General features: G+C 35.7%; 1 protein-coding gene across 8 annotated transcripts in view; it reads left to right on the top strand.

Moving 5' to 3' along the window:
- Positions 1-27,249, top strand: part of PPP1R12B (protein phosphatase 1 regulatory subunit 12B) — a 243,147-nt gene that overhangs the window by 72,097 nt on the left and 143,801 nt on the right. For all 8 annotated transcript variants that reach the window (XM_051998636.1, XM_051998633.1, XM_051998634.1 and 5 more), the window contains exons 3-8: positions 8,827-8,945; positions 12,717-12,876; positions 14,619-14,763; positions 15,287-15,361; positions 18,551-18,630; positions 19,427-19,566. In XM_051998636.1, coding sequence (XP_051854596.1) covers positions 8,827-8,945; positions 12,717-12,876; positions 14,619-14,763; positions 15,287-15,361; positions 18,551-18,630; positions 19,427-19,566 — 719 coding nt within the window. The remainder of the gene's footprint in view (positions 1-8,826; positions 8,946-12,716; positions 12,877-14,618; positions 14,764-15,286; positions 15,362-18,550; positions 18,631-19,426; positions 19,567-27,249) is intronic.

Here is a 27,249-nt window from a genome sequence, read left to right as displayed (position 1 = left end):
AGACCCTCTCACTGGCTTTCCTGGACACTCTGAGCTGGACTGAGTACCCCTTTCAGCCTAGTGAGACTGACCTTTCTTGAAGTCCTTCTAGACTGTCTTGAGCTGTAGAGTGGTTTCATTCTGTTAGACTGTTCAGAAGCTTGGTTTCATGTAGTTTTTGAGGGAAACTGAGAGCAACTTCCTGACTTACTATTCTCAAACTTGTTCTATAAATTTTAGCTATTATTATTACCACAGTATTCATAAAAATATTATTTAATTTTGTTTTCTTTTTCTTAAACATTCATTAATTGTTTTTTGTTCTTAGCATTTACATTGCTATAGTCATTGCATTTATATTGTTTTTCTTGTTCTGTTTACATTACTTTGCCTGTGCATAAGTCTTCTCATGCTTCTCTACATTAATTTGCCATTTCTTATAGCACAGTATTTCTTTGCATTCTTATACCACATTTTGTTTAGACATTCCCCAAGTGATAATGGGTATCAAATTTGTTCTGAATTACACACACACACACACACACACACACACACACACACACACACACGACATTTCCCAATATAAAGTACAACAGAAAAATAAACTACATTTAATACATTACTTTCAAAACAGTTTTGCTAATCAGTGTTTCTCTTGATTTTCCTTTGAGCTATGAACATTTTCTTTATTTTCTTGTTTTTGGCTATCATCAAAAAAGTGCTGCTATAAATATTTTGGTGTGGTAAGAGGACTTTCTTTTTGCTATTGTCCTTTTTAGAGGTTATACCTAGCAACCTCTGGGGAAAGGGGTTATGTGCATTTTAGATATTTTCTTTGTATAACTGCAAATTATATTTCATAATGGTTGTTAGCAAGTCATGTTTCTACCAACAATGACTATACTTTGCTCTCTACAACCAATTCAACATTGACATTTTCTACCTTTTGTCATTTTTGCCAATTTGATTCTCAAATATCTTTGTTGCCATTTGATGTTAGATAGAAGACTAAGTGATAGGGTCAGCTTCCCAATTACTTTTTATTTATTCCGATGTATCTGGAATTTTATCTAGTATTTTTGATTACAAAGATGCAACTCCTTTCTCTGTTTCATGTTTGGGTTTATTTTGTTGATATTTACAGGCAGACACAAATGGCAGTAGGCTCAGAAATTTGTTTGACCAGTGCATTCACTAAAAAAAAGTGTTTTTAGATGGTATTTAATTTTTTTTCCCCAATAACATGTCAAGAGGCTTTTAGTCTTCATTTTTACAAGAGTATGAGTTCCAATTTCTTCCCCTCCTTTTTCTTCCCTACTGTCTTCCAAAGATGGTAGGCAATTTGATATAGTTTATACATTATCATATAAAACATATTTCCATATTAATCACAATTGTGAAAGAAGAAATAGAAAAAAACACAAAAAAGAATAATGTAGATTAAAAAAATATGCTTCAATCTGTATTCAGAGACCATTAGTTCTTTACCTGGATGTGGAAAATCTTTGTACTTGTCTCGAATCACTGTGTTACTGAGAAAAGACGTTAGTCACAGTTGATCATCACACAACTGATGATACTGTTTACAGTGTTTTTCTAGGAACCTGTGTATTCAGATATTCAGATGTATCTTTGATTATAATTGATACATTCATTCCCTTTAGTGATGTTGGCCTTAAACCTTCCATGCTTCCCTTTCTGGGAAATGCTTACCCATGTCCTTTCATAAGTTCATCAGAATGATCCCCCCCCATATCTTGGGACACTGGCTTGAGGATAATACCAATGGAGAACATAGGTAATCTCTTGTTCTTGTCACTGGCTTTTGGTCATGGAAAAATAGAAAAAGAAAAAAAAAGACAAATGTTGAGCCTTTTTTAAAGGGAGATACTTAGAGTCATTTAGAGAACTTTATCATTTCTCTCTTTTTTTTTTAAATAACTTTTTATTGACAGAACCCATGCCAGGGTAATTTTTTACAGCATTATCCCTTGCACTCACTTCTGTTCTGATTTTTCCAAACTTTATCTTTTCTCATAGATAGTTTAGTCTATACTTGTTCTACTCTGGGCTCAGTTATTTGTCCATTTTAAGTATCTGTTCAGTTTATACATAGTGATAGATGAACTCTCTTCGTTTTCCATTCAATTGCACATTGTAGATTAAACACTAAGGAAACTCTTAAGAGTAATTATATGATTCTGTTTTGGTGATCCTGTAATGTGTGGGGCTTTATATTATCCATGTAATGCCATCCACAAGTAAGAATATTAGGAGAACCTCACCATATTTCAGAAACTTCTCATCTAGGGTATAATGGATTGAGTCTGACAGTGGTGAATACCCCTAGCAATATGTCTCTCTGTTTTATTCTTTAATATTAATGATCAGAAGTCGAATATCTCTTGTTCAGTGAGTAACCTATAATACATGCATGGGAGACTTTCTTGAAGGAGAATGATTAAGATAGTATTGTGCTGTAGCACATTTACCTCTTTTTTAAATAGTTAACCGACAAATATAGTGTGATCTTATATTTTCCCTATCCTTCAGCCTGATTATTTGTGTCATGGTTAAAGTGTCCATTATTACTGTGAAATATCACTTGTAAAAGATTGCTTGTTCCCATCTAAATGGCCCCTAAAAAGATGTCCTTGTAATAATCCATGTGTGGATTATTTTCATAAAAATTTTAAATAGTTAGGAAAGTAGTAATAGGTTGATAGTTATGATGTCTCTTAGTCACCTTTTAAAAAATAATACTTAGGGCCAAGATTTCCTCCACACCTTTGATATCTTACCTTTAAATACTTTTAGAATCAATTTCTGGTTATTTCAAAATTGAATTAAATCTAGCAGGGAGCTGACAGAAGAAGCACAAACACCATAATCCTGGGATAGTTCCTACAATATTAGTGTCCGGATATGGTGGCTCCGCTGGGCCTTGATGCTGAAGAATGTATTCATTAGTAGATTCAAAGCTCTTTTATTCTGTTGTCCTAATTTGTCTTTCAGTGTCCTGGGGAGGACTTGTTTTGTTATGTTCCCCATTGTGCTCTCTTTCAACTTGCTTTTCCTCATACTATTTTCCTTCCTCCCTTTATGAGACATACTGATTTTGGCAGCTGTTCATGATTTTTCATCATACTCTATAAAATTTTACAAACTAGTTTGTGTTCTAAACCAGTGTTGACCCCAGTTTTCATATCTTCCTATTTGATAAGTGAATCTAGTATTTGGTAGCAGAATTGGCTCTAGGTTCTTTTAGGCTCCTTGTTATAGTAATTAATAGCAAGAATTTTCATAACACTTTAAGTATTGCAAAGCTCTTTCAAATATATCTCATTCTATCCTCATAACAACTATGAGAGACAGGTGCTATCATTAGGCATTGAACAGATGAGGAAACAGGCTGGCAGAGGTTAAGGGACTTTCCCCATGGCCACACTTTTAATAAGTGTCTAAGGCCAAATTTGAATTCAGTTCTTGATTCTTAAGTTTATTGATCCATGCACCATGCCCTCTAACTGTCTCTGATTGGTAAAATGCACTACAGAATTGCATTAATCAGCATTCTATGGAACTTTCATGTTATTCTTTTTCTTCAATTAATTTTGGTCTTTGCTCTAACAAGTCAGTGGTCTAATCATACACAGACAGTTGATTCATGAATAGCTCCCACATAATGAGACATTTCCTCCCAGTTAAAATATAATCAATTTTTGGGGGGATAGTTTGGTATTCATCACATCCAGAACTTTCTGTTTCACCTTTTTATAATGTTTACAAATGAGGATTCTTTATAGAATAAAAGCTTTTGACCTCTTTCTTAACACTAAACCATATTTTTCTTCACTCTCATCTAGCTTTTACTTTTGCATTGAAGTTATTATTTATTATGTATCAAGGTGTATGGTGTTTTAATTTGAATGGTCTTGTTGAGTTTTAATAAAATTTCTTCTTAACCAATGTCGGTGTTTAAAACCAGCTGTTTAAAAAGATGATCTTTTTGCAAATACTTATTAGCTAAGCACTATAATGTGAGATAATCAAATGCTCCATGAAATTATGGAGCTATACAATAAAACCAGAGACTTGATTTGCCTTTCCCAGGAGAATTTGTTACCCATTCTTTTATTTAGCTGCAGTTCACCTCTATTTTCTAGATAGAAGTCCTTTCCCCTTGTAGTTTGTTCATTCTTTAGTAAAATGCCAAGAGCTAAGTTAATGTTTATAGATAGCCTAAAAACTGTCATGCTTGGTATTGTCTGTTTTTTTTTTTTTTTCCTACTTTTAACTGTAGAATAGAAGGGAATTATGTAGAATTAAAAGTTATTTGTATTTTTTTGTTTGTTTCCTCTTCTCCCCAAATTGAGTAACTTGGCTCATTATTTTGGTGATAAAACCTTCCTCTAGTTGTTATAGACTGATCCTTAGTAGAAGTCTTGTTTGGACTGTACTTGGAACCAGTTTTTTTTTTTTTTTTTTTTTAAGCAAGCTAATAGCTGTTGCATACTAACCATGAGATCTCAACGTAGGACTTCATGGAGATAAGCTTGAATAAATATGTTTTAAAGCAAAAGAAGTAGACCCAAAGATTAACAGCTCCCTAAATATTTCAAAAGCCACATTAGTCAGTATTAAAAAAAAAGTTAAGTTAAAAAAAAAAAAAAAAAAGACCTAAACTTAGTGAGCAAAGGACAAGACAGTAGTTCCATGTTGATCATATTAATTCTGTTCCATAAGCACAAGCAAAAACTTTTACCTGCCTTCCTTGAGGCAAAGAAGCTTGTTTTTGTTTTTGCTGAGTCAGTTAGGGTTAAGTGACTTGCCCGGGGTCACACAGCTAAGAAGGCTTAAGTATCTGAGGTCAAATTTGAACTCAGGTCCTCCTGACTTCAGAACTGATGCTCTATTCACTGCACCACCTAACTGCCTCAAGAAATTTTTTTTTTAAAAGAAGAAAGATTGGTGATTGAAAATCACCTTCAAAATAAGATGATTGGAGTATATCTTAGATTAGTGTTTTAAGATTGTGATCTGAACTTATAATGATTTTGTAGTGAAAAAGAATTGGAATATTAAGTCTATTTAAAGTAAGCTTGTTTATTGAAAGTTCCTTCTAACGTGTTGAGAGCTCCTCTTGTTCCACAAACAAGCAGTAAGAGTATTGTTGATGACTGTGTGAAGACCAGGGGCATCCCACAAAATCTAGATTTTGCAGCATCAGAGTTACCCCTGATCCCCGCGGAATTGTTGTGATGCTTTGTGGGACAAGTTGAACAAAAGAAGATGGTGGCATTGGTGTTTGGCTGTGGCCAAGCAGCTTGGATTGTCCCCCAAACAGACAGACACAAACAGTATGTTCATTCCTGGGTCCCTTATGTGAAAATGGGTGATCTCTTCATCACTTAGGCCATCCCCACTCTTGGCTCTGAATCTCTAGTGTGCTCAAGTATGTTAGCTTTTGCTGCCTAAGAATTAATTAAGGTTGATTTCCTCTTAGTGGTTGCTTTTAGTAAAAATTTGATTAATTTGTGGATCATATAAACTTCCTTACTACTGGCATTTCAGTTTTTGCCAGAAACCACATCTATGATTTTTGAGTTACAGAATTTCATTAAATTTAGCCACCTTTTATTCTTTTCCACAAATAAATGGATAGGATAGATTAAGCACTTACTATGAGGATGACATAGTGTCTTCCTCACTAAAGATTTAGATAAAAGCAAAAAAGACAGCCCCACATGCAAGGACCTTACATTCTGATGGGAGAGCATCAGATCTAAAATGATCTGGAATGGGAAAGCAGTGGCAGGGAATGATGTGTACTTGGGGAAGGTACCTGGGGAGCAGGTGGAAAGGTCTGGGAGTCCAAAATAGAGCCAGGAGTGAAGTGAGTGTGGATGGCCTGGGCTGCTTGTGAAATGGCCTTATGAAAAGTGAGTTCTGCCAAACAGAGGTATCTGCAGGAGTGAAACCAAAAGGAAGAAGGAACAAGTAAGCTTGTAGGTGTTCTACATGGACTTTTCCTATTTTTTTCCCCTTTTTACCTTAGGAATCTGTGCAAAAGAGTAATTTTAAATCAGATCTCTTGTTATCCACCTTTGACCTTATATTGAATCAGTCACAGTGTTTCCTTTAACTTGACATTTTGGGTAAATACATTTGTATTAATCCTTTGTTATCTCTAGAATCTTCAATAACTAAAACACAAGTTTTCTTCCTTCCTTTCAAGGTTCTATGGCAACAAACAAGATATTTTGCAAATACTATTGAAAATGTTTAAAAAGAAAAAAAAACAACAAAATCTCAATGGATGGATGTGAAGCTTTCTGAAAACCATAAGGAGTAATATCATGTTCCCTCCCAATGCAAGTTTCCTAAAAAAAAATTTCTTACTACATCTTGGAATAATTTTGGCACAAAAGCCAGAAAAGATACAAACACAATACAAATCCAAGCAGTAAATATGAACCTTATCAGTCCTTTTTGTCTCCTCCGAAAAATTACCTAGTGTGAAGTGAATCCCTTTATTTACCATTTCTAGGATCAAGCTAAGGTCAGTGGATCTTTGCAAGACGGATTATGATGAGCTGACTTTACACAAAAGCTACTTAGATAACTCTTTGTGTTATGCTACAATTCATTTGTCACTAGATTTATCCTTATGGGGGGATTTGAATTTCACTGTTACTATTCATTTCTATAGTATATGGCTTCATTTTTCAAAAAATTGAAAACTATTTTCTTACAAGTTATGCTTCAGCTTTATGCCAGAAATTATATAGACTCTTTTGTTTGTCAGTCCTTAGTCACCTACTTATATTCTTTTGGACCTTCATAGATATTATAGTCTTGTTGGAAAAGATACTTGTGAGCCCTTATTATTATTTTTATTATTTTTTTTGAGCAGTATTTTCCTCCAATTACATGTAAAAACAATTTTCAACATTTTGTTGTTTAAAATTTTGAGCTCCAAATTCTGTTTCCCCCCGAGACAGTAAAACACATTTTATTTTAATAATTCTGTGGAAGAAAATATCAATCTTTCTCCCCCAAAAAGTGAAAAATAGCATGGTGAGTCCTTAATTTCAATGTCAAAGAAAGTGAGAAACAATTTTGTTTTCTCTCTTTACTGGAAGAACTGTTCTAAGAAGGAACTATGTTCAAGTGTTCATATCCATTTTAAACGGATTAAATAAATTCTCTCTTATTTGTACATTGTATAGTAATATTATAACATAAAGAAAGGTTTAATCTCAATTATATTTCTTTTCTCTGCCCTTCACATTCATTCTCTCCCTTCTGATCTCTTCCCTTTCCCATATTTATTATGCTAATAGGATGTGTCAGTGCTTCTGACTGTCCAGGTGCCTTGAAGATCCTAGAGAGAACAAATTAAAATTATGCAAGGATTCATAGACTTACATTAATTATGCTTAAGGAGAGTAGAAGTTAAAAAGGTTTTTTTCCCCTTTTCCTGTTATAATGGTAGTTTTGGAAGACAGTGCTAAATGAGGCCATATTTTCCTTTCATTAATTTCAGGTCATGCTTAAAGATTACTCCTCAGTATCTTAGATCTAAATGCATATCATATCATTCGAGGAGAAAACAATAGATGCTCACACTGGAGTCCATCTATGTGTGGGCATATACTTATTCATTTAGCAAACGTTTATTGTGTGCCGTCTATGTGCTAGGTACATAGGCAAAGCAGGTGTGTAGTCCAAATTGAATAGTACTTTTTTGCTTTCAGATGTTTCTCCATTCTAAATTGCTGTCTCCAGCCATTATTGGTCCTCTTGTTAGTTCATAACCTAATTCATAGAGGCTAATTAAATTCCTCACAGACTTTGAATTATACAACCACATATTAGTGAAAGAAAAAATATTTATTATGTATCAAATGCTGTGCTCAGTGCTGGGGATAAAAGTAGAAAAATGACAGTTCTTGTCCTCAAGAAGTTCATACTCTAATGGAGGGAAGTGAGATACTTAAAGTAGAGGGTAGATTAAAAGTCTAGAAGTGTTAACAGGGTATTCTGGGTTGCATGGCAAGACATAGGAGTCTTCACCAGGAACCAGAAGGTCTGATGAGAGTGCCTCCGGATCTGGAGGGGAGAGTGGCAACATGGATTATGAGGCCCAGTGATTTTCTGTCTGCCAATTCCAAGCTCTTCTAAGTGATATAAATAGCTATGTTGTATCTTTGCTAGGCTTCCTCATGGGTTGAGGGCAGCCTCTGGAGAGGGAACAGCTTTATGAGAGGGGTACTCCTCTGACAGTTCTTCCTATCCAGTTGTTGATACCTTAAATGCACATAATTGAGACCACAAAAAATATCTCTTGCCCTCAAATGTACATTTGATTGATTGATTGATAAGATTGACAAAATCTTAGTGAAAAAAAATTGCTTTGTATCTTTTCTGGCTTTTGTGCCAAAATTATTCCAAGATGTAGTAAGAAATTTTCTTTTAGGAAACTTGCATTGGGAGGGAACATGATATTACTCCTTATGGTTTTCAGAAAACTTCACATCCATCCATAGAGATTTTGGTTTTTCTTTTTTTTTTTTTTTTTAAACATTTTCAATAGTATTTGCAAAATATCCTGTTTGTTGCCATAGAACCTTGAAAGGAAGTAAGAAAATTTGTGTTTTAGTTATTGAAGATTCTAGAGATAACAAAGGATTAAACATGGAACACCTTATTTGAGACTTTGGAATCACAAACCAGATGCCTTTTTCTGTTAATTTTTCAAACTTCTCTCTCACCTTTATACATGACTATAAATTGGTCTCAGCCTGACATAGATAATGTTACTCCTGGGTCTCATCTATACAGGTACTTCATTAACCATGGAGCTAGTGTGGCTGCAGTGAATAGCGAAGGTGAAGTCCCCTCTGACCTTGCAGAAGAGGCAGCAATGAAGGACCTACTCCTGGAGCAAGTGAAGAAGCAAGGTAACTCATTGGGATAACTCTGGGGAGTCCAGGGCCCTGTCTAGGGAGAGGTGTGAGAGAAAGCAACAGCTGCCACTGAAACAGACACTTTAGAAATCATCCTTTCATCTTGTGGGAGCCTTTCATTAATGTGTGATGGGAAGGGGTGCATTAGGCCTGTCTACACAGCATTAGTCACCAATTACTAACATCCTGGATCCACTTAATAACCCAAACAAGAGAAGGCCAAATGCCACAAAGATGGCCTTTCTTAAGGTTAGATACAAACCTTGTTGTATTGTATAAGTTGATTTATTCTTTGATAAGGCAAGTCCAACTAATACAAGTTAAGGAGACTTGTGATTTCTTATTTTTTCCACTGATGATAGTCTGAAATAAACCTGGGTAAGCCACTTATTTATAACCTCTGAAATGATCTTCAAGCAGTCATATTCGTCAAGTCAAATTGCTTAGAAACATAAAAAAAAAAAAAAAGAAAATAGATTGTAGAGGCAGAGAACAAATTTTACTTCTTTATCCTCTAGATTTTCAGGCAAATCAGCATGGTTTCATTTGGTTTCATCTTTGATTGCCTGGACAAGTCACTCACCCTTTCTGGACCTCAGTTTCCTCAGCTATAGAAGGAGGGGATTGAATTAGATAATCTTGAAGGTCCTTAGCCACTCTGGATACAATAATCCTGTCATTTTGCTTTTTAAACCAAGTTTTGTGGAAGCATCAAGGAGACTGGTAACCTTGAGAAATGTTTGGGCCGTTTAATTACATACAAAACCCTGAATTGTGAGTAGGAGATGTAGAAAGATAAAAACAGTTCTTTCATTGAGGGAGCTTACATTCTGCTGAAAGGATATACAGTGGGTACTCGAAGTAGTGAATAGCAACTGAGGTGCAGTAGGAGCCTGCCGACCACCAGGGGAAGAGGAGGTGGCTCCCAAGCAGTGTTGGAGGGAAGGATTAATCTAGGCCAGGAGACAACAGGTGTGAATGCAGGAGACAGCAAATAGAGGCGGGGCAGCAAATCATCTAGTTTGACTGGAAGGCATAGTGGTGTGAAATGGGGCTGGAAAGCTAGACCAGAGCCCAATTTGTGACTGGCCATTGATGTTAGACCGGACAGTTTGAAACAATGGGGAGGTACTGGGGAAGGACAGGGAAGACTTGTACTTGAGGAATATAATTTTGGATGGTGTTCAGGTAGAAGCAAAAAGAGCCTTCAGGATTCTATTGTAATAGGCTAGGAAAGAGATGATGGCTGGGTGATGAAAAGAGAAGTGGACAGATGCAAGAGAGATCAAGAGATGGCTCATGCCCTTAAAAAAAAAGTTTGGAGAGTCTCTATCCTTATGGACCTTAAAATTTATCAGAAAAGTGTTGTATACATGCATGCGTGCATTCATCCATCCATAAATTTTAATTATGTGTTTATATATATGTATATAAAATCTCCCCGCTTATATGCACATATACATATATACATACACACAACTATAGCATAAAATAAGATGTGTGAAAGTCTTATGGGAATTCAGGGGAGAAAGAGAAGACTTCTGCTAAGGGCAAATCAGATGTGTTGGGAGAAATGGCATTTATGCTCTGTATCTTATAGACTAAGTAGGAATTGAACAGGTAGAACCTACATTGTTGATGAGCATTTAAAGTAAAAGGAATGGCTTTGATCAAAAGCAAACTATATAAATTATTTATACCTCCTCTGTGCTCTCTGTACAAAATGCTGGGTTTACAAATCAAAGGCAAAGGACAATTCCACCCTCAAGGAGCTTGCAATTTAATGTGGGAAACCATGTACCAGCATCTCTGTGCAAATAAGCTATGGACAGGATAAATGAAAGATAATCAACAAATAGAAGGCACTAGCAATAAGGGAATGAGATTCCTGAAGGAGATGGGATTTTATCTGGGACTTGAAGGAAGCCCCAGGGATGTCACAGAGGCCAGGAGGCAGAGGAAGAAGGATACTATCCCAGACATGGGGACATAAAGTCGGAAAGTGGAAACAGACATGGGTGGCAGAAAGCCGTGGGGTGGAGAGAGAGAATGAGGAAGAAAATGGAGTGTCCAGTCTGAGGGGTTAGTGTTGAAAAATGAGTGTGTGTATTTAAATGTCATTTGCATTCTAATCTAGGAGTCAAATGGTATTTGGGGACATGTTTGGGACCCAAATGTATTAGATTATGAGACCATCTGTAATTGAAACATTTGCTCCTCTTGTGTCAGGTGTGAGTGTAGGCAAACTCTTAGTACATGTGTCTAGTCTTTAACACCTGAGGAATATTTTCTCTTGAACTTCTGTCAACCCTTAATTATTTATCTTATCTAAATCCCTGCAACAAACCTTGCCCCTCCCACTCAAGTTTAACTGCATTGCAGATTACTAGTAGTCTTAATTGAGCTGGGAAGTGTCAGGACCAAACAGAATGAGTGTTTCTGGATTTGTGTGCATGAAATTTGGATTTTCCTGTATTGAGAAAGAATGCCTCTGTGAAAACAAGTAATGTAATAGAGTAATTTACAAGTCATGTGTCCCCCACAATACTTTTGAAAGGCATATGGCATTTCTTCAGAAGGGGAACACATTTAACTCCAGTTACCATTGTATTATTTACTAATAATATTTGGGTAGGAGTTAGCTGCTCTGGAGATTTTTCAGCTCAGAGTAATGTTCCAGCTTATGTATATGCATCACTTTTGGGAAATTGTTTTAGAGAAGGGTGTTTTGTTTGTTTGTTTGTTTGTTTTTGGTTTTCATCTGCAGTTAGGTTATACTTGAAACTAAATATATTGTATTCCTTATGCTGTTAGAAGCATGAATTCAGAGAAGCCTGGTTCTAGTGCTCACCTAGCTATGTCACTAACGAGCTATGTGAAACTGCAAAGTCACCTGACTTCTCATGTCGGTGTCATCCTCTTTCAAATATATCTAATAATCCCTTTTATCCCTAACATATAGATCTGTTGTGAGGCTAAAACTATGTCATGTATAAAAAAGTTCTTAAAAAGTATTGAACAAATGTAAGGCATTTATTTTGTTGGCTCTTTCCCTCTTATGAGTAAATTTGTTTCCTTCATAAATCCTCCTTTGTGTAGAACTTTCATTACTGTATCAGAAGTTATCCATCAGTTTAAATACTAACAGTGATATGTATATGTTTGGATGTGTGTGTGTATATGTATAAACACACCTATATATGTGAATATACCCATGAATTTTAGAACAGTATTCTTAGTGATCATGGAGTCTCACTTTGATTTTTAGAGTAATAATAATAACTTATTCATAAATCCTTTTGAGATTTATAAAGTGCTTTTCATATATTATTTCATTTGAGTCTCACAATAACTCTGTAAGATAGGCTCATATAATTATTATTCCCATTTGAAAGATAAGGCAAATATACTTTCCCCAATTATACAGCTAGTGAGTATCAGGATTGGAATTCTATCTCAGAAATCTCTTGACTGTCTTCAATACTTTATTCACTAATATATTCTGCTCCAATAAGGATACAAATGAAGAAAGAGAAATGAGGGAGACAAAGAGACTTGGCTGAAGAACATAATTACTTATTGGAAGAGATCTCTTCAGTGCACTTTATACCCTACCAGACTCAAAGATGGGTGTGTGTGTATTTAAATGTCATTTGCATTCTAATCTAGGAGTCAAATGGTATTTGGGGACATGTTTGGGACCCAAATAAAGAAAAGCTCTTACGGGACCAAATTGGGTGTTTTGCTTTCTCTTGGTTTCTACAGGCGTGGATCTGGAGCAGTCAAGAAAAGGAGAGGAGCAGCAGATGTTGCAGGATGCTCGCCAGTGGCTCAATAGTGGTAAAATTGAGGATGTGAGGCAGGCTCGTTCGGGTGCCACTGCTCTCCACGTAGCTGCTGCCAAGGGCTACTCTGAAGTTCTCAGGTATGATTTCTTTAGCACGGTGAGCAAGTTTTGTTAGCTGAAAAGTTATTGGTGATTCTTTTGACGGATGTTTCTGGAAGCAGAATGAAAGATTTTTCTCAGTCTGTTTCCTCTTTCATCAAGCTTTTTTTGTGTCTGCATCAGGATACAAACTCAGTAACTTTTGCCATTGTTCATAATGAGTTTTCCCCTTCTTTTCTTCTTCCATAGCTGGAAGTTTTGCATGTTTACAAGTATATAAGCATGCTATGGAATATAAAGCATATGAGTATTCTATGCAACATAAAAAAAAATTGGGAAGCACTGATCTACTAGACTTCACAAAGCTCCTTCCAAGCCTATGACTTATCACAAATAACATGTGCAACCACCACCTCCTGTATCCTGTAATAAAGTATGAATTTGTAATCATTTTGATCCTTTTTAATTCCTAGGAATGGCTTTGAGATTTTTAATTATATAGGCACCAATTCACTGTATTGCTTGTCTTCCAGTTAGGTATAAGAATAAAGCTTCTTGAAAAGCTTTTTAAAAAATACACTATATTAGTTTTAAAACATCATCTGCCTTATTTATCCTTTAATCTCTATGTGAAGGGTGTCATCTTTTGACGTTGATATCAGCTAAGCTTCCCTAAACACTTAAATGAGTAGGACCAGGCAAAAGCAACAGGTGTAAGTTACAAATAGGCAAATTGAGGCTTAATATAGTCCTCCGACTTCATTTATTTTGTATAGATTCTGCCTGTACTTATCTGTGTACATCTTAATCTCACTTTCTCCCCCTAGTAGAAATCAAAGCCTTGGAAGGCATGAACAGCTTTGTTGTTATATTTCCTGTAACCAGCATAGTGCCTGGCACACAGTAGATTATAAGTGCCTATTGAATTGTTGAATCACATTTAAGACAATCATTCTTATCAGTGGGGTAGGTTGTCTACTATGAGGCAATGGGCACAATCTGAGGCCAAATGTCCACTTGTCATCTGTATTATAAAGGGAATTCTTCACCATGCAAAGGTTGACTGAATCCTTAAAAGCACTTCCAAATCCAAATTCTGTGATTCACTGATTAAAAATGGGGGCTAGGAATCTTCAGCAGATTTCTAACAAGTTTGGACTTCAGGATTTCTCTCCATCCCACTTCCCCCAATCTCAAGTGTGGGTTGTAGATTTTGGTTATTCAGGCTTTCTTGGCTGAGCATATATAGAGTAAGGGTATCTAGGTCTGTCAATCTACTTTAAATGTATACGAGGTTTTCTAGAAAGTGTCCTGCAAAGAACTGGGTTTCCAATTTCTATTTTTGTCTTTTCCTTGCATGAGAAAATAGAAAGCTCATTATCACAATACACTTATAGGATGTATGTATGTAATACTCGTATAAGATTCAAATCAGTCTTGAATTAGTATACATATTGAAGGCATACATCTTTCTATGTTCTTTGTAGGAATAACATGAATGTATCAGGAAAATGTCAGCATTTAGTAGATCCCATCTTTGGCCAATTGAGTTTATGATGGAATCCCCCAGAATTGATTTTGAACCCTAAACCTTGCCTTAAAGAGTGGAGGGAATCATTCAGTTTGTTTTAATTGAATATTTATTCAATGCCTTTCTTATCTGCATAAGGTACATGCTAGGCACTGGGAATACCTAGGTTTTGAAGACCCAAAACTATACTAGGAGTCATTCTGCAGAAAACTACAGTGTTAAGCATTTTACCTTTGGTTTTTCTTTTCAGGCTTTTGATCCAAGCTGGTTATGAATTGAATGTTCAGGATCATGATGGCTGGACACCCCTCCATGCTGCTGCACATTGGGGGGTGAAAGAGGCCTGTTCCATCTTGGCAGAAGCACTCTGTGACATGGATATTAGGAACAAACTGGTCAGTGAAGAAGACATATAGCAGGAGGCATAGTGATCCATAGCATGTCAAGAGGTTATGAGTGGTTAGAGCTACCTTTTTTTAAAATAAGTTTTTATTGATATATTTTATTTTTACATCACCTGTACTTCTCATTATATCTTTCTTCCACCTGCTCCCAGAGAACCATTCCTTATAATAGAAAATAAAAAAAGAGTAGGGGAGAAAAATAGTTCAGTAAAAACTAACAAGCATATCAAAGAAATCTGAAATTATATACAATGTTATCCACCCATGGTCTGTATCTTTGAAAGAAGTTGGGGAAGGCACCAGACTAAATTTTGTAACATGTAAAACATGATTTTTAAGGAACTGTCATTTATGTGTCTTCTTTGCATTAGGACAATATCATAAAATTAGGGATTCTGTGGGCAGGATGTGGAAACAGAACATGGAAGTTGAGTGGTCCCTAATATAGGGAGCATTGATTTTGTTGCTTTTTTGTTTCCTGCTGGTCATGATCCCCATTTTTTTTAATTGCCAGGGCCAAACACCCTTTGATGTGGCCGATGAAGGGCTTGTGGAACACTTGGAGATGCTCCAGAAGAAACAGAATGTGGTAAGTCTGGGGATGGCTTTAATTTAAGCTTCTTTACCAGTTTGTTATCTACTCCAAGTATCTTACCCACTTGCTTTAGTTATGTCTCTCTGAGAACTAAAATGAACACATCTGCATTCCTGAGGTGATAATTGGACTTTTCAGGGACTGTCAGATAGCCTGTTGTAAAGAAATATCCCAGAAACTCTTAATGTTGAAACTTGCCTTTTGTAGCAAGATAAACTGTTAATTGTTAGAATTTTAAAGCTTCTGATTAACCCCAAATTCTAATATGGTCATAGAATCATAGCTTTTCCCCACAGAAAAGTACCTGGATACTTCATAAGTTAAATGTCATTGTTGGAAAAACTGAAAAGATTGTTACTAGAAATTTAAAACTTTCACTGAATAATTTTGAAAACTCTCAATTATTCCAGAAATCTTAACTATACAAATTTGAAGATTTATCATCATCATCGTTATCATTCTTCCTGTCCTAATTGAGTATTTAAATGTATGTGTTTGCTGCCTGCTATGCAAATTAGCAACATAGACATGCTAACTTCTATTCTTTATAGAAAGGATTTTGATGTTTTTGAAGCTTTACATTCTTTCTCTTTAATCCTCATCACAATTTTGTGAAATGATATATGTGATTATCCCCATTTTACAGATGAGCAAATTTGAGATTCAAATAATAGTCACACCACTAGTGAATGTGTGACATAGGATTTGAAACCGGGTTTCCCTGACTTTGGGTTCCTTTCTCTGCCCCTCATTGAACCAAAAAAAAACCAAATGCATAAACAAAAACACCATGCCATCAAGATGGCAGAGTCAAAACTTCAAACCAATATGTGCATAGACAGTAAATAATTAACACTGTTTACATATGAAGATTTTTGAGTGATCTGGGGAAAGTAAACAATGGCCATTGTACAATTGGAGTGAAGAACATGTAAGAGGACTGAAACTCTTGAGTCGTTGCACTGAGGTCAGTTCAAGTACTTGGGGTTAGTTACCAATCGGACAATACTCTATGGGCATATGCTTGGAAAATGGCCCTTCCTCCTATCCTGTGCTGGCTCAATAATTGGTGTATACAGAGGATTGTAGGAGGGACTAGGAGGTGGAGTAAGACAAGCCAGAGTCACTTTGGTGGTAGATGAGGAAGAAGGAGGTTGCGGAGATTCTGCTTCATCTCCTTCACTTCTACCTCTAAAGACTAAGAATAAAGACTAAGGACTTTTGCTTATCCTAATGCCGGCTGATTCTAAGGTATCCAGGGTGCTAATACTGTCATTACAAGAACAAGAGCAGTAGTTTTGGGAATTACAATCAGAGATTAGGGCTGAAAAATTTTCTGGCTTCTAATCCATATTCAGAAGCTATTTTTTTCACCTTTTAGTTGACTGTGAGGTAGGGAGTAGTAACTATGAAAAGTGTTAGGACAGACACTGAACTCTGCCTTATGTAGCAGCATTGCTGAATTGAACTTAGAACAAGTATGAATGAAAGCGGTATAGGTTAGAGCTCTGATGGAAATAAACATTTAGAATAGTGGGCACATGTGTCCCCAAATCACAAGACTTCAAAGAGGAAAGAAGGATTTGTTTTGGGATATTGTGCCCTGCTGGTGATACATATTGATTGACTGGAGGGACAAAGGACTCTAACAAAAGTTTAAACATATAAAGATAGATGTTTAATTCAGCATAGAATTTTAAAATCTGGTAAGGTCATTAGAATTCCCCTAGGCCAGGATTTTAAAATCAAGGCTCCATGAACATAAAATATATATTGATACTGTGTTTTAGTATAATTTTTTTTTTTTGTGATCCTATCTGTTGAAAAACATTATTCTCAGAACAGATTTAAATGGGTTCATTAGACTACCAGACAGCTCCATGGTACAAAAAAAGATTTAAGAAATCCTCCCCTGGACCATTATCTTCATTTTAAAGAAGTTGCATTTCTTAAAAATGATAGAACAAGGGCTAGAGTTGCCACTTCTGTGAGCTGTACTGTGGGCCTTAGAAAATGCCTAATGCAGGCTCATAAATATTGGGGTGAGGGTCCTCTGCCTTCTTTATTCTTTTGGCTGGGGAGAAGAGAGAAATATCTAAGTGGCGAGATGATCTTTGCTTCTTTCTGCTGCTCTATTGATTTTGGGACTTGGCTCTGAGGAGGGCATATGGCTTTTGTGGGGCATTACTTCTTTCTAGAGATGCTTGAGTTTCAGTTTACTGAATGACACAGAATTATGCTCCGAGCAGAATAACTAATTTCTAGTTCTTTTCATCTCCTTAGTTGAGCAACATGCCTCTAAATGTCACTGTTTTCTAAATGACAAAGATTAGGCACAACAGTGTTCCTCAAATAGACACGTGTAGTATGTATAGTTGGGTTTGGCTATCCCTAGATGGTCAAAGGGGACTGTAGATTATAATTAACTCTTAATTTCTTCACTGGTAGATGAGGTTTCTTTTCCAGTTTTCCATAGTTTTTGGTGAATTAGCTTGCAGGCCTAAGAATACCCTTTGATCAAAACCCTTTCTCTTAGTCTTGGGTGCTAAGTTTTCTTAATGATTGTTTTCTTTTTGAAGTGAATGAATAAATGGGTTAATCTGTTTTTTCAAAATAATGAATCTATACTGGAATGATCTTTTTGGGTCAGAAGCAAGAGCACTGGCTTAAGAGTCAAGATGTGGCTTCACAATCTGGTTGCGCCACTTAGCGTCTTTGTGACTGTGGGCAAGTCACTTTCCCTTTGTGCGTTTCAGCATACTCATTTCTGAAATGAGAGAATTGGACTGGATGGCTTTTAAAGTTGAATTAAGCTTTTATATGTTAATGATTCTATAATTAATTGACTTCTCTTCATTCACTTTTCCTCTTCTGGGTTATTATTTTTTTTTCCTGGGGGGAAAATGTTTTGGCATGTTAACTGAACTAACTTTCTTGAGTCAAAGCTTCAGCTTCATCTTCCTTGTACATCCTGTCTTTCTTTGTCAACCTACCATGTAGCTCCATAGTGAGGTCTTGTGAAAAAGACCTAACTTCAATCAGTCTCTTTCCTATCACTTCTTATCACTCCTATCACCCTAATAATCACTTCTAAGGTAGACATGCCATTTTAAGAGCCTTCCATTGCTGCCGATGTTTAATAATCAACAAGCTGTTTTTCTTTTTTCCTTTTTCCATCCTCAGCTTCGAAGTGAGAAAGAGACAAGGAATAAACTCATTGAAGCAGACCTGAATGGCAAATTGCAAAGTGGACTTTTTAAAAAGTAAGATATTTGACAATAAGAATAGCATGGGGATGAATGGGATTTTATCTGACTTTATAAGGTAGTTATAGTGTCTTTCTAGACACTGAAAATGCATGTTTTTAAGAGACATGAGATTAGGAGGGCCTCAGCATTAATATATGCTCCCTATTCTTTCAGTTCTTTTATACATAATATTATGATGCCATGATACACAGCCCCACATAGATCTAAGAGAAATATAACAAGCTTTCCTTATTTTTTATGGCCTCTTAGGAAGGTTATTGTAGGAATTTCATTTGTTGTTATTATCATTATCATCATCACAGATCTTGTCACTAAAATTAATAATAGTGACTCACAGTTATTAATATGTTATAGTCTGCAAAGTGTTTTCTTTACAGTAATCTGTTGAGTAGATACTCAGTGATTGACTGCAAACAGGTGACCTTGGATTACACAGAGCTGTTTGAGAGGATGGGAACTAGCATTTCTTAGTGAAGTCAATGATAATGAGTGAAATAAATGGCTTTGAAATTAGTTGGATCTATTAGTATTTTTCTCCTGATTTGAGGGATCTTAGATTATCTACACTAATAATAGCAACATTTATCACCAAAGTGCTAGTATGATCCTAGAGCCATTCAAGATAGATATGCTTAAATAAAATAGATAAGACGGACTTGAACCTGGGGTTCAGAGGAAGGAAATGAAAGAGGAAAGAGTTTTGAAGGTAGAGTGTTCTTGTTAATCTTGTATACATGTGAACCTCAGAAATTGCTTTTGTGAACACTGTTTAGTTTCATTTGTGATTTAGCAAAGAGAAGATTCTATATGATGAGGAAACACCCAAGTCCCAAGAAGCAGAGGAAGAGATTAAGGAATCTAGCAGCTCAAGCTCAGAAGAAGAAGAAGGTGAAGAGGAAGCTTCTGAGTCAGACACTGAGAAGGAGGCAGGTAATACAGTGAAGTTTATGAATAACATTTTCAAGCTGGGGAGCCAAGCGATTCTTTTTTATTTGAAACCCAGGTCATTGGGTACTATGAAAGAAACTTTTAAGTCTTAGTTATAGTTGTGTAGACTTTATGCAAAAAACTTGTTTATAGAACTTTGGGCTCTGGCAGAGCATATTTAGCTATTTTTAAGTAGTCATATGATAAAATGCTCTGTGGAGTCTTATATGAGGGACTCAAATATTCTGACTGTAAGTTAGTAGATGACATGAAGATCAAGTTTTGAAGGTTCAGAATTACAAATGGAAAGCTTTCAAGTATACTTTAGGGACAAGTATTTTTTGTTTCTCCCTAGTAAATAAATTTATATTTAGTTCTTTATAAGATTCCTTAAACACAGCTTAAAATCTTCAACATTTTAATTTCTTTCAATTCTTGGTTGGTGATGAGATTTTTTTTTTAATAACTTTTTATTGATAGAACCCATGCCAGGGTAATTTTTTACAGCATTATCCCTTGCACTCACTTTTGTTCCGATTTTTTTCCCTCCCTCCCTCCACCCCCTCCCCCAGATGGCAAGCATTCCTTTACATGTTGAATAGGTTATAGTATATCCTAAGTACAATATATGTGTGCAGAACCGAACAGTTTTCTTGTTGCACAGGGAGAATTGGATTCAGAAGGTATAAATAACCCGGGAAGAAAAACAAAAATGCAAGCAGTTTATATTAATTTCCCAGTGTTCTTTCTTTGGGTGTAGCTGCTTCTGTCTATTCTTGATCAATTGAAACTGAATTAGCTCTCTTTATCAAAGAGATCCACTTCCATCAGAATACATCCTCAAACAGTATCATTATTGAGGTGTATAATGATCTCCTGGTTCTGCTCATTTCACTCAGCATCAGTTCATGTAAGTCTCGCCAGTCCTCTCTGTATTCATCCTGTTGGTCATTTCTTATAGAACAATATATAGAATATTCCATAATATCCATATACTATAACTTATTCAGACATTTCCCAATTGATGGGCATCCATTCAGTTTCCAGTTTCTGGCCACTACAAACAGGGCTGCCACAAACATTTTGGCACATACAGGTCCCTTTCCCTTCTTTAGTATCTCTTTGGAGTATAAGCCCAGTAGAAACACTGCTGGATCAAAGGATATGCACAGTTTGATAACTTTTTGGGCATAGTTCCAGATTGTTCTCCAGAATGGCTGGATCCGTTCATAACTCCACCAACAATGCATCAGTGTCCCAGTTTTCCCTCATCCCCTCCAACATTCATCATTATTTTTTCTTGTCATCTTAACCAATCTGACAGGTGTGTAGTGGTATCTTAGAGTTGTCTTAATTTGCATTTCTCTGATTAATAATGATTCGGAGCATATTTTCATATGTCTATAAATAGTTTCAATTTCTTCGTTTGAGAATTGTCTGTTCCTATCCTTTGACCATTTATCAATTGGAGAATGGTTTGATTTCTTATAAATTAAAGTCAATTATTGGAACCTTTGATTGTAAAAATGTTTTCCCAGTTTATTGTTTCCCTTCTAATTTTGTCTGCATTTGTTTTGTTTGTACAAAAACTTTTCAATTTGATATAATCAAAATTTTCTATTTTGTGGTCAATAGTGATCTCTAGTTCTTCTTTGGTCATAAATTCCTCCCTCTTCCACAGGTCTGAGAGGTAAACTATCCTGTGCTCTTCCGATTTATTTATAATCTCATTCTTTATGCCTGGCTCATGAACCCATTTTGACCTTATCTTGGTGTACGGTGTTAAATGTGGGTCAATGCCTAGTTTCTGCCATACTAATTTCCAATTTCCCCAGCAATTTTTGTCAAATAATGCATTCTTATCCTAGAAACTGGGGTCTTTGGGTTTGTCAAACACTATATTATTAAAGTTATTGACTGTTTTGTCCTTTGAACCTAACCTATTCCATTGATCAACTAGTCTATTTCTTAGCCAATACCAGATGGTTTTAGTAACTGCTGCTTTATAATATAATTTTAGATCTGGTACAGTTTAAGCCACCTTCATTTGATTTTTTTTTTCATTAATTCCCTTGAAATTCTTGACCTTTTGTTTTTCCATATGAACTTTGTTGTTATTTTTTCTAGTTCATCAAAGTAGTTTTTGGGGAGTCTGGTTGGAATAGCACTAAATAAATAGTTTTGCACATAAAGTTTCTGATTTTCCCTTGGCAGATAGATTCCTAAATATTTTATACAGTCAGTAGTTACTTTAAATGGAATTTCTTTTTGTAACTCTAACTGTTGGGTTTTGTTAGTGATATATAAGAATGCTGATGTTTATGTGTGTTTATTTTGTATCCTGCAACTTTGCTGAAGATGTAGATTGTTTCTAATAACTTTTTAGTAGAGTCTTTGGGGTTCTCTAAGTATACCATCATATCATCAGCGTGGTGATAAGATGTTGAAAGGCAGGTGCCACATGGGGAAGAAAGGGATGGTGTATTTTTCATCTCATTTTGTGACTTTTAAAATTTAGATATTCTGTGGTTACCAAAAATATATCTTCTTGAACAGTTTGATCAAGAATTCTGTAATGCTAAGTGAGATGATAATATATTCAGCCTAATACTTCATAAAATAATGAGATTAATCTAAAATAATTTATATGAAGCTTTGCTTTGCAGTCAGACATACATTTGGAAAGATTCACTCACATATACTTTTGTTTCATTCTTTCTGCTTTTGAACATTTCCTGAGAGTTTAGGATCTTTTTTGAACAGTGGATCATTTTAGATGATACATAAAGCTCTTACATTTGATCCCTCAAAATGAGATCATTAGCTTGATAGACTCGGTGTTTCCCTGTGAGGGCACACATTTGAGTACTACGGAATCATGGATGCAGAATAATTCTAGTGTATGTGCAGTATTTTTGGCTAGAAGGACTGAGTTGGATGAGAAAATGTTACATTGGTAACTTGTAATGGAGCCTGTTTTCTGCTAAATTTTGCCAGGCTGCCTGTAATAAAGATGTGGAAGTCTGAGTGCAAAACTTGGTCCTTTGGTAGGCCAATGTCCTGATTAGTTTGGGGACGAAGGATGCTGTGTGTTCTCTCTTCCTGTCTGATTCTCTGTGGCCTGTTAAATTTCAGTGAAGGAAGTTGAAAAGTTGAAGGCCTGAAGAGGAGATCTGAAGCTAGTTGAATTTATTATGCAGCAGATTTCCTTTTGCTCATTCACATGGCAAGCACAACTTGCTGGGAAATGCTAGTCCAGCATTAACCTGAGTGATTCTATATTAACTTGAATATTTTAATATTTATTCAGTATCTACAATGTCTCAGGCACTATCTAGAATAGCCTTCTTGTAGTTTACATGTTAAGGCACAGTTGGAATTCTAGAATTTTAGAAGAATATTGCAGTAACCCCTAACTAGACTTGGTGGCTTTAGTCTTTTTGCCTCCAATCCACCCGGCCCTATTCTGACAGCTTCACTTCCCACATCACTGCTTTGATTATATTTTTTCCTTTGCTTAAAGCTGGTCAATGTCTCTTCTCTCTTACTAGATAACGTTCACTCTCCTTAGTCCTACTTTAATTTATCCTCAGCAACTTTAGCAACTTTATCTTAACTCTTCTACAAAAATCCTGCTGTTCTCTAGACAAATAAATTACCCCTTGAAAAGTTTTTGCCTCTTCTTAATTCTGTGCTTTTTCTCATACTGTTCTTTCAGCTTGGAGTACCATAACCCTTTGATGCACTTTCTAGTTAGTGCTTTTTCAAGTCTTGGCCATTTTTAAAGCCATTTTCTCTGTGAAGCTTTCCATGATAAACAATAGCTGGATGTGAGCTTTCACTCTTCTAAATTGCTTCTAACTCTTTGTTAGTACCATTCTTACAGCATTTATCAATAAACTCTATGTTGTAATCACTTGTGTATAGTACGTCTTTTATCTTCCTTACTACATTTATGGGTTGTCATATAAAGTAACCCAGAAAATAGAAGGAAGGGTAGGCCAGTGGCTATTCTTGGAGAGACAAATAAAAGAGGATGAATCCAGAGGCAACAAGAAGTAAAATTTCTTGGGACATTCATCTTATATCACACTTATGATGATCATTTGCATTGCAAAAATAATTGCTGTTTATGTATGAACAGAGAAGAATTCTCCAGAGAAGAATTCAATAAGCCCTTCCAATTAAAAGAATTTTTGTCTCTAAACTTAAATATCAAATAGAATGAATATTTCTTAAACATATTAGAATAGAAAAAGAGGACTGAACTTAAAACTATCATCTTTATTATATACAGTTTAGTTTTCTTTTAAAATACTTAATAATTCAATATTTAACTTTCACAGCTATCCTACCTATTTGATTCTTCCTTGTCTTCCTTCTGTTGTCCAAAATTAAAATGTTAATGACCTTCTTCCTTTTTTTCTTATCATTTCTCTCCCCTCCATATTGAAAGAAAAAAAAAAAAAAAGGAAAAACAGAGGCAAGTGAACAAGAATTTGTTAATAAGCATAGGCAAAAAATTTCCACACTGGCCATATCCAGTGATGTTTCTCTTATTCTGCATCTTGAATTCATCACCTCTCTTCAGGAGGTAGGTGCCTGCTTCATCCTCAGTCCCTGGAACTGGTGTCAATCTTTGCTTCTTTTCCTGGTTCTTCTCACTTCATTCTTCATTGGTACTTTTAAAAAACAAGTTCTTTTCATTATTAATGATGGTAGAGATTCCACTTTTGGACTCTGGATGTTGCCATCCTGCACATGCTGCACATTCTAACAGAAGTTAGAATAAAAAGATTGAAGAAAAGACATATCCAGAGGAGATCTATTCAGGAGGTTACAGTGCATATTGTACATACATACGTATTGAGGGATCAGTATTGAAGGAAAATGAATAGAGGATAATGCCAAAAACATAGAAAGGAAGAATCTGATCTAAATTTTACCTACTTCCTCACCCCAAAAAAGTGGTTTGGAGATATAAGTGCCTTTCATCAGCTATACAAATTTTTATGAGAATAATCTAAACAAACATTGAGAGCATCTTTAGTTAGGGTATTACTAAGGCCCACTTTGCTTCTGCTACCCTGCCTGGTTTCAACTCTCCATAGCAAGATGCTGTTCCAGGAGAAGTTATCAATTCTAAACTTGCCACCCTGCTGTTAACTCAAGCCTTGATTGACTTTGCTTTCCTCAGCCTCCTTTTCTCTTTGATTGGTGAGCAAGAGTACAGAAAAGCAAATTCCTCCCAATGTTTTCCCTATAAAGGGAAGAAACTGGACTCTTAGATCCAAAGACTTCACTCTGCATTTGCTGCTTTGCCTGGTTTCAACACTATGGAACAAGATATATTTGCTCTGAGTACTTCTTGATATCTTCCCCTCCTCATCTTTCCTTCCCCCTTTTGTATGTTATCTCCTATAGATTGGAAGCCTGTTGAGGACAGAGTTATCCCCAGAACTTAGCAGAGTTCCTGTCATTTAATAAATCTTTATTGGATTGGGATTGTTATTAGAATAGAATAAGCAGATTTTCACAGACAGTATTCCATAGTAGACCACATCTTTATGATCACAAATTTATTGAAAGGTATAAAGAATATAAAATCATACTGTGCTTATTTTTCATTTTTTTTTAAGTGTTTAATTTAATAGAGCAAAATGCTACCTTAAAGGCTCTCTTCCAACAAGGTATCGCTCATGTATATGTAAAAATTATACAAGATTTTTGATATATAAATGATGTAACAAGCAGAACTTTTTTTAGTGACTTACAGTTATTTATAACTAGGTGAAACATAAAGCAAGTAAAAAAGAGTTTTTACAGTCATAGAGTAAGTAGGTACAGTATGGAGTTCAAGTAGGAGAAGAATCCTCTACAGGTTTGTGAGGTCCTTCCAAACCCTTGTTTGTTGGACATTATGTCCATCAATTCAAGCCCTGGAGCAGTGCAGAACCTTCTAAATGAAGTTTATAATCATTTTAGAGAAATCTGACATAACTATCCACTCAAGAAAAGCCAAGCTGAAAAAAACATAGTTATTATTATAGCCAAGGTTAAAAAACCCCAAATCCTATTATTTATATAACACTGTATGGTTTACAAAATGCCTTGCATGTATTATCTTATTTGATCCTTACAATAATCTTGGAAAGTATTATTCCTATTTTTTAAATGAGGAAATTGAGGCAGAGCGAACTTAAGTGATCTGCTCAGATGCCATGAAGTTTTCGAGGCAGGATTTGAACTCAGTTCCTGACTTCAAATTTTAATGCTATCCATTGTGCCATTTAGCTTTCTTCATGATTCTTTATTGTCTAAATTATGGCATGCTATTGGATGGACAACCTATTTGAGCATATCCCTTGTTTCATGTATACGAAACAGACTTTCGTAATTTAACTTTGGAAAATTGACAAGTTTTTTCAGTGATCCTAAGCTTTTCTTTGAAAAAAGAACTCATTCTTTCCCCTCTCCCACCTTTTCTCCCCACCCCCATCCCCACTCCCAAGTGAAAATAGTATGCATTGATCCATATTCAGTCTCCATAGTTTTCTCTGAATGTGGGTGACATTTTTCCATTTAAAGTTTATTAGAATTGTTGAGAACAACCAAGTCTATTGTAGCTGGTCATCACACAATCTTCTTGTTGCTGTGTACAATGTTTTACTGGTTCTGCTTGTTCCACTCAGCATCAATTCACGTAAATCTTTCTAGGCTTTTCTAAAAATCAACCTGTTCATCATTTTAAATATTCCATTACTTTCATATACCATAACTTATTTGGCCATTCACCAAGTGATGGGCAGATCTGTGGATTCTTTGATTGGCATTTTACTTTTCTGTATTTAGAGATTTTTGGCAGGCAATTTTGGGGATTATAGCTTTTATTATAGTGTTCATGTTTTTTGACATTCATTCTCCTGGGAGACCTATCCTTGAGTTGTCTCTACACATTCTTTCTTTGAGAGCAATATGTTTTGCTTACGTAAAGATCATGATTTTTAAAAAATGATTGCTTTTTACTTTTCTTTTTCTAGAGTGTTCTTCACTTCTACAATCACCAACTGTCTTTTGGACATCTTCAGTGAAAGCATCTGAAACGTGTCCAAAAGAGAACTCATGTTCCTCACCAAAACCCTTCCTATTTCTAAACTTCATATTTTCTATCCAGAAGCTAATCATTTTCCCAGTTACACAAGTTTATAATCTCTGTATCATGTTCGACTCTTTATTGTCCTCATTCACAATCCATTGCCAAACCTTATTTCTACATCTCTCTTGTATAACTCTCTACTCACACAGTGACCCCCTTTGGTCAAGCCCTCATTGCCTCATGTCTTCCATTTGATATCCCACTCCAGTTGATTTTTCACTCAGCTTCCAAAAATGATTTCTTCCCACTCCCCTTCCCCCCCTTCCCCCGACTCAGTAAGTTACAGGAGCTGCCTTTTGTCTCCCGGATCAGATGCGATGGCATCTCAAGCCCTGTACAGCCTGGCCCCTACCACCTCCCCAGTCTTAGTCTACTCCCCTCCCTCCATCTACAGTTAGTTGCACCTCTACCTGGAGTTCTCCTCACATGCCATGTGATTTCTGAATCCTGTTCTTTCTCTATGCAAAGTATGTTAAAAGTAAAAATTCTTTGGGGCAATGAATTGAATTAGATCAGGAGTCCTTAACCTG

This window comes from Antechinus flavipes, chromosome 4 (genome assembly GCF_016432865.1).
Source record: "Antechinus flavipes isolate AdamAnt ecotype Samford, QLD, Australia chromosome 4, AdamAnt_v2, whole genome shotgun sequence".
Classification (NCBI taxonomy): Eukaryota; Metazoa; Chordata; class Mammalia; order Dasyuromorphia; family Dasyuridae; genus Antechinus; species Antechinus flavipes.
Note: the sequence above shows the minus strand (reverse complement) of the source record. Positions and strands in the feature narration are given on the sequence as shown.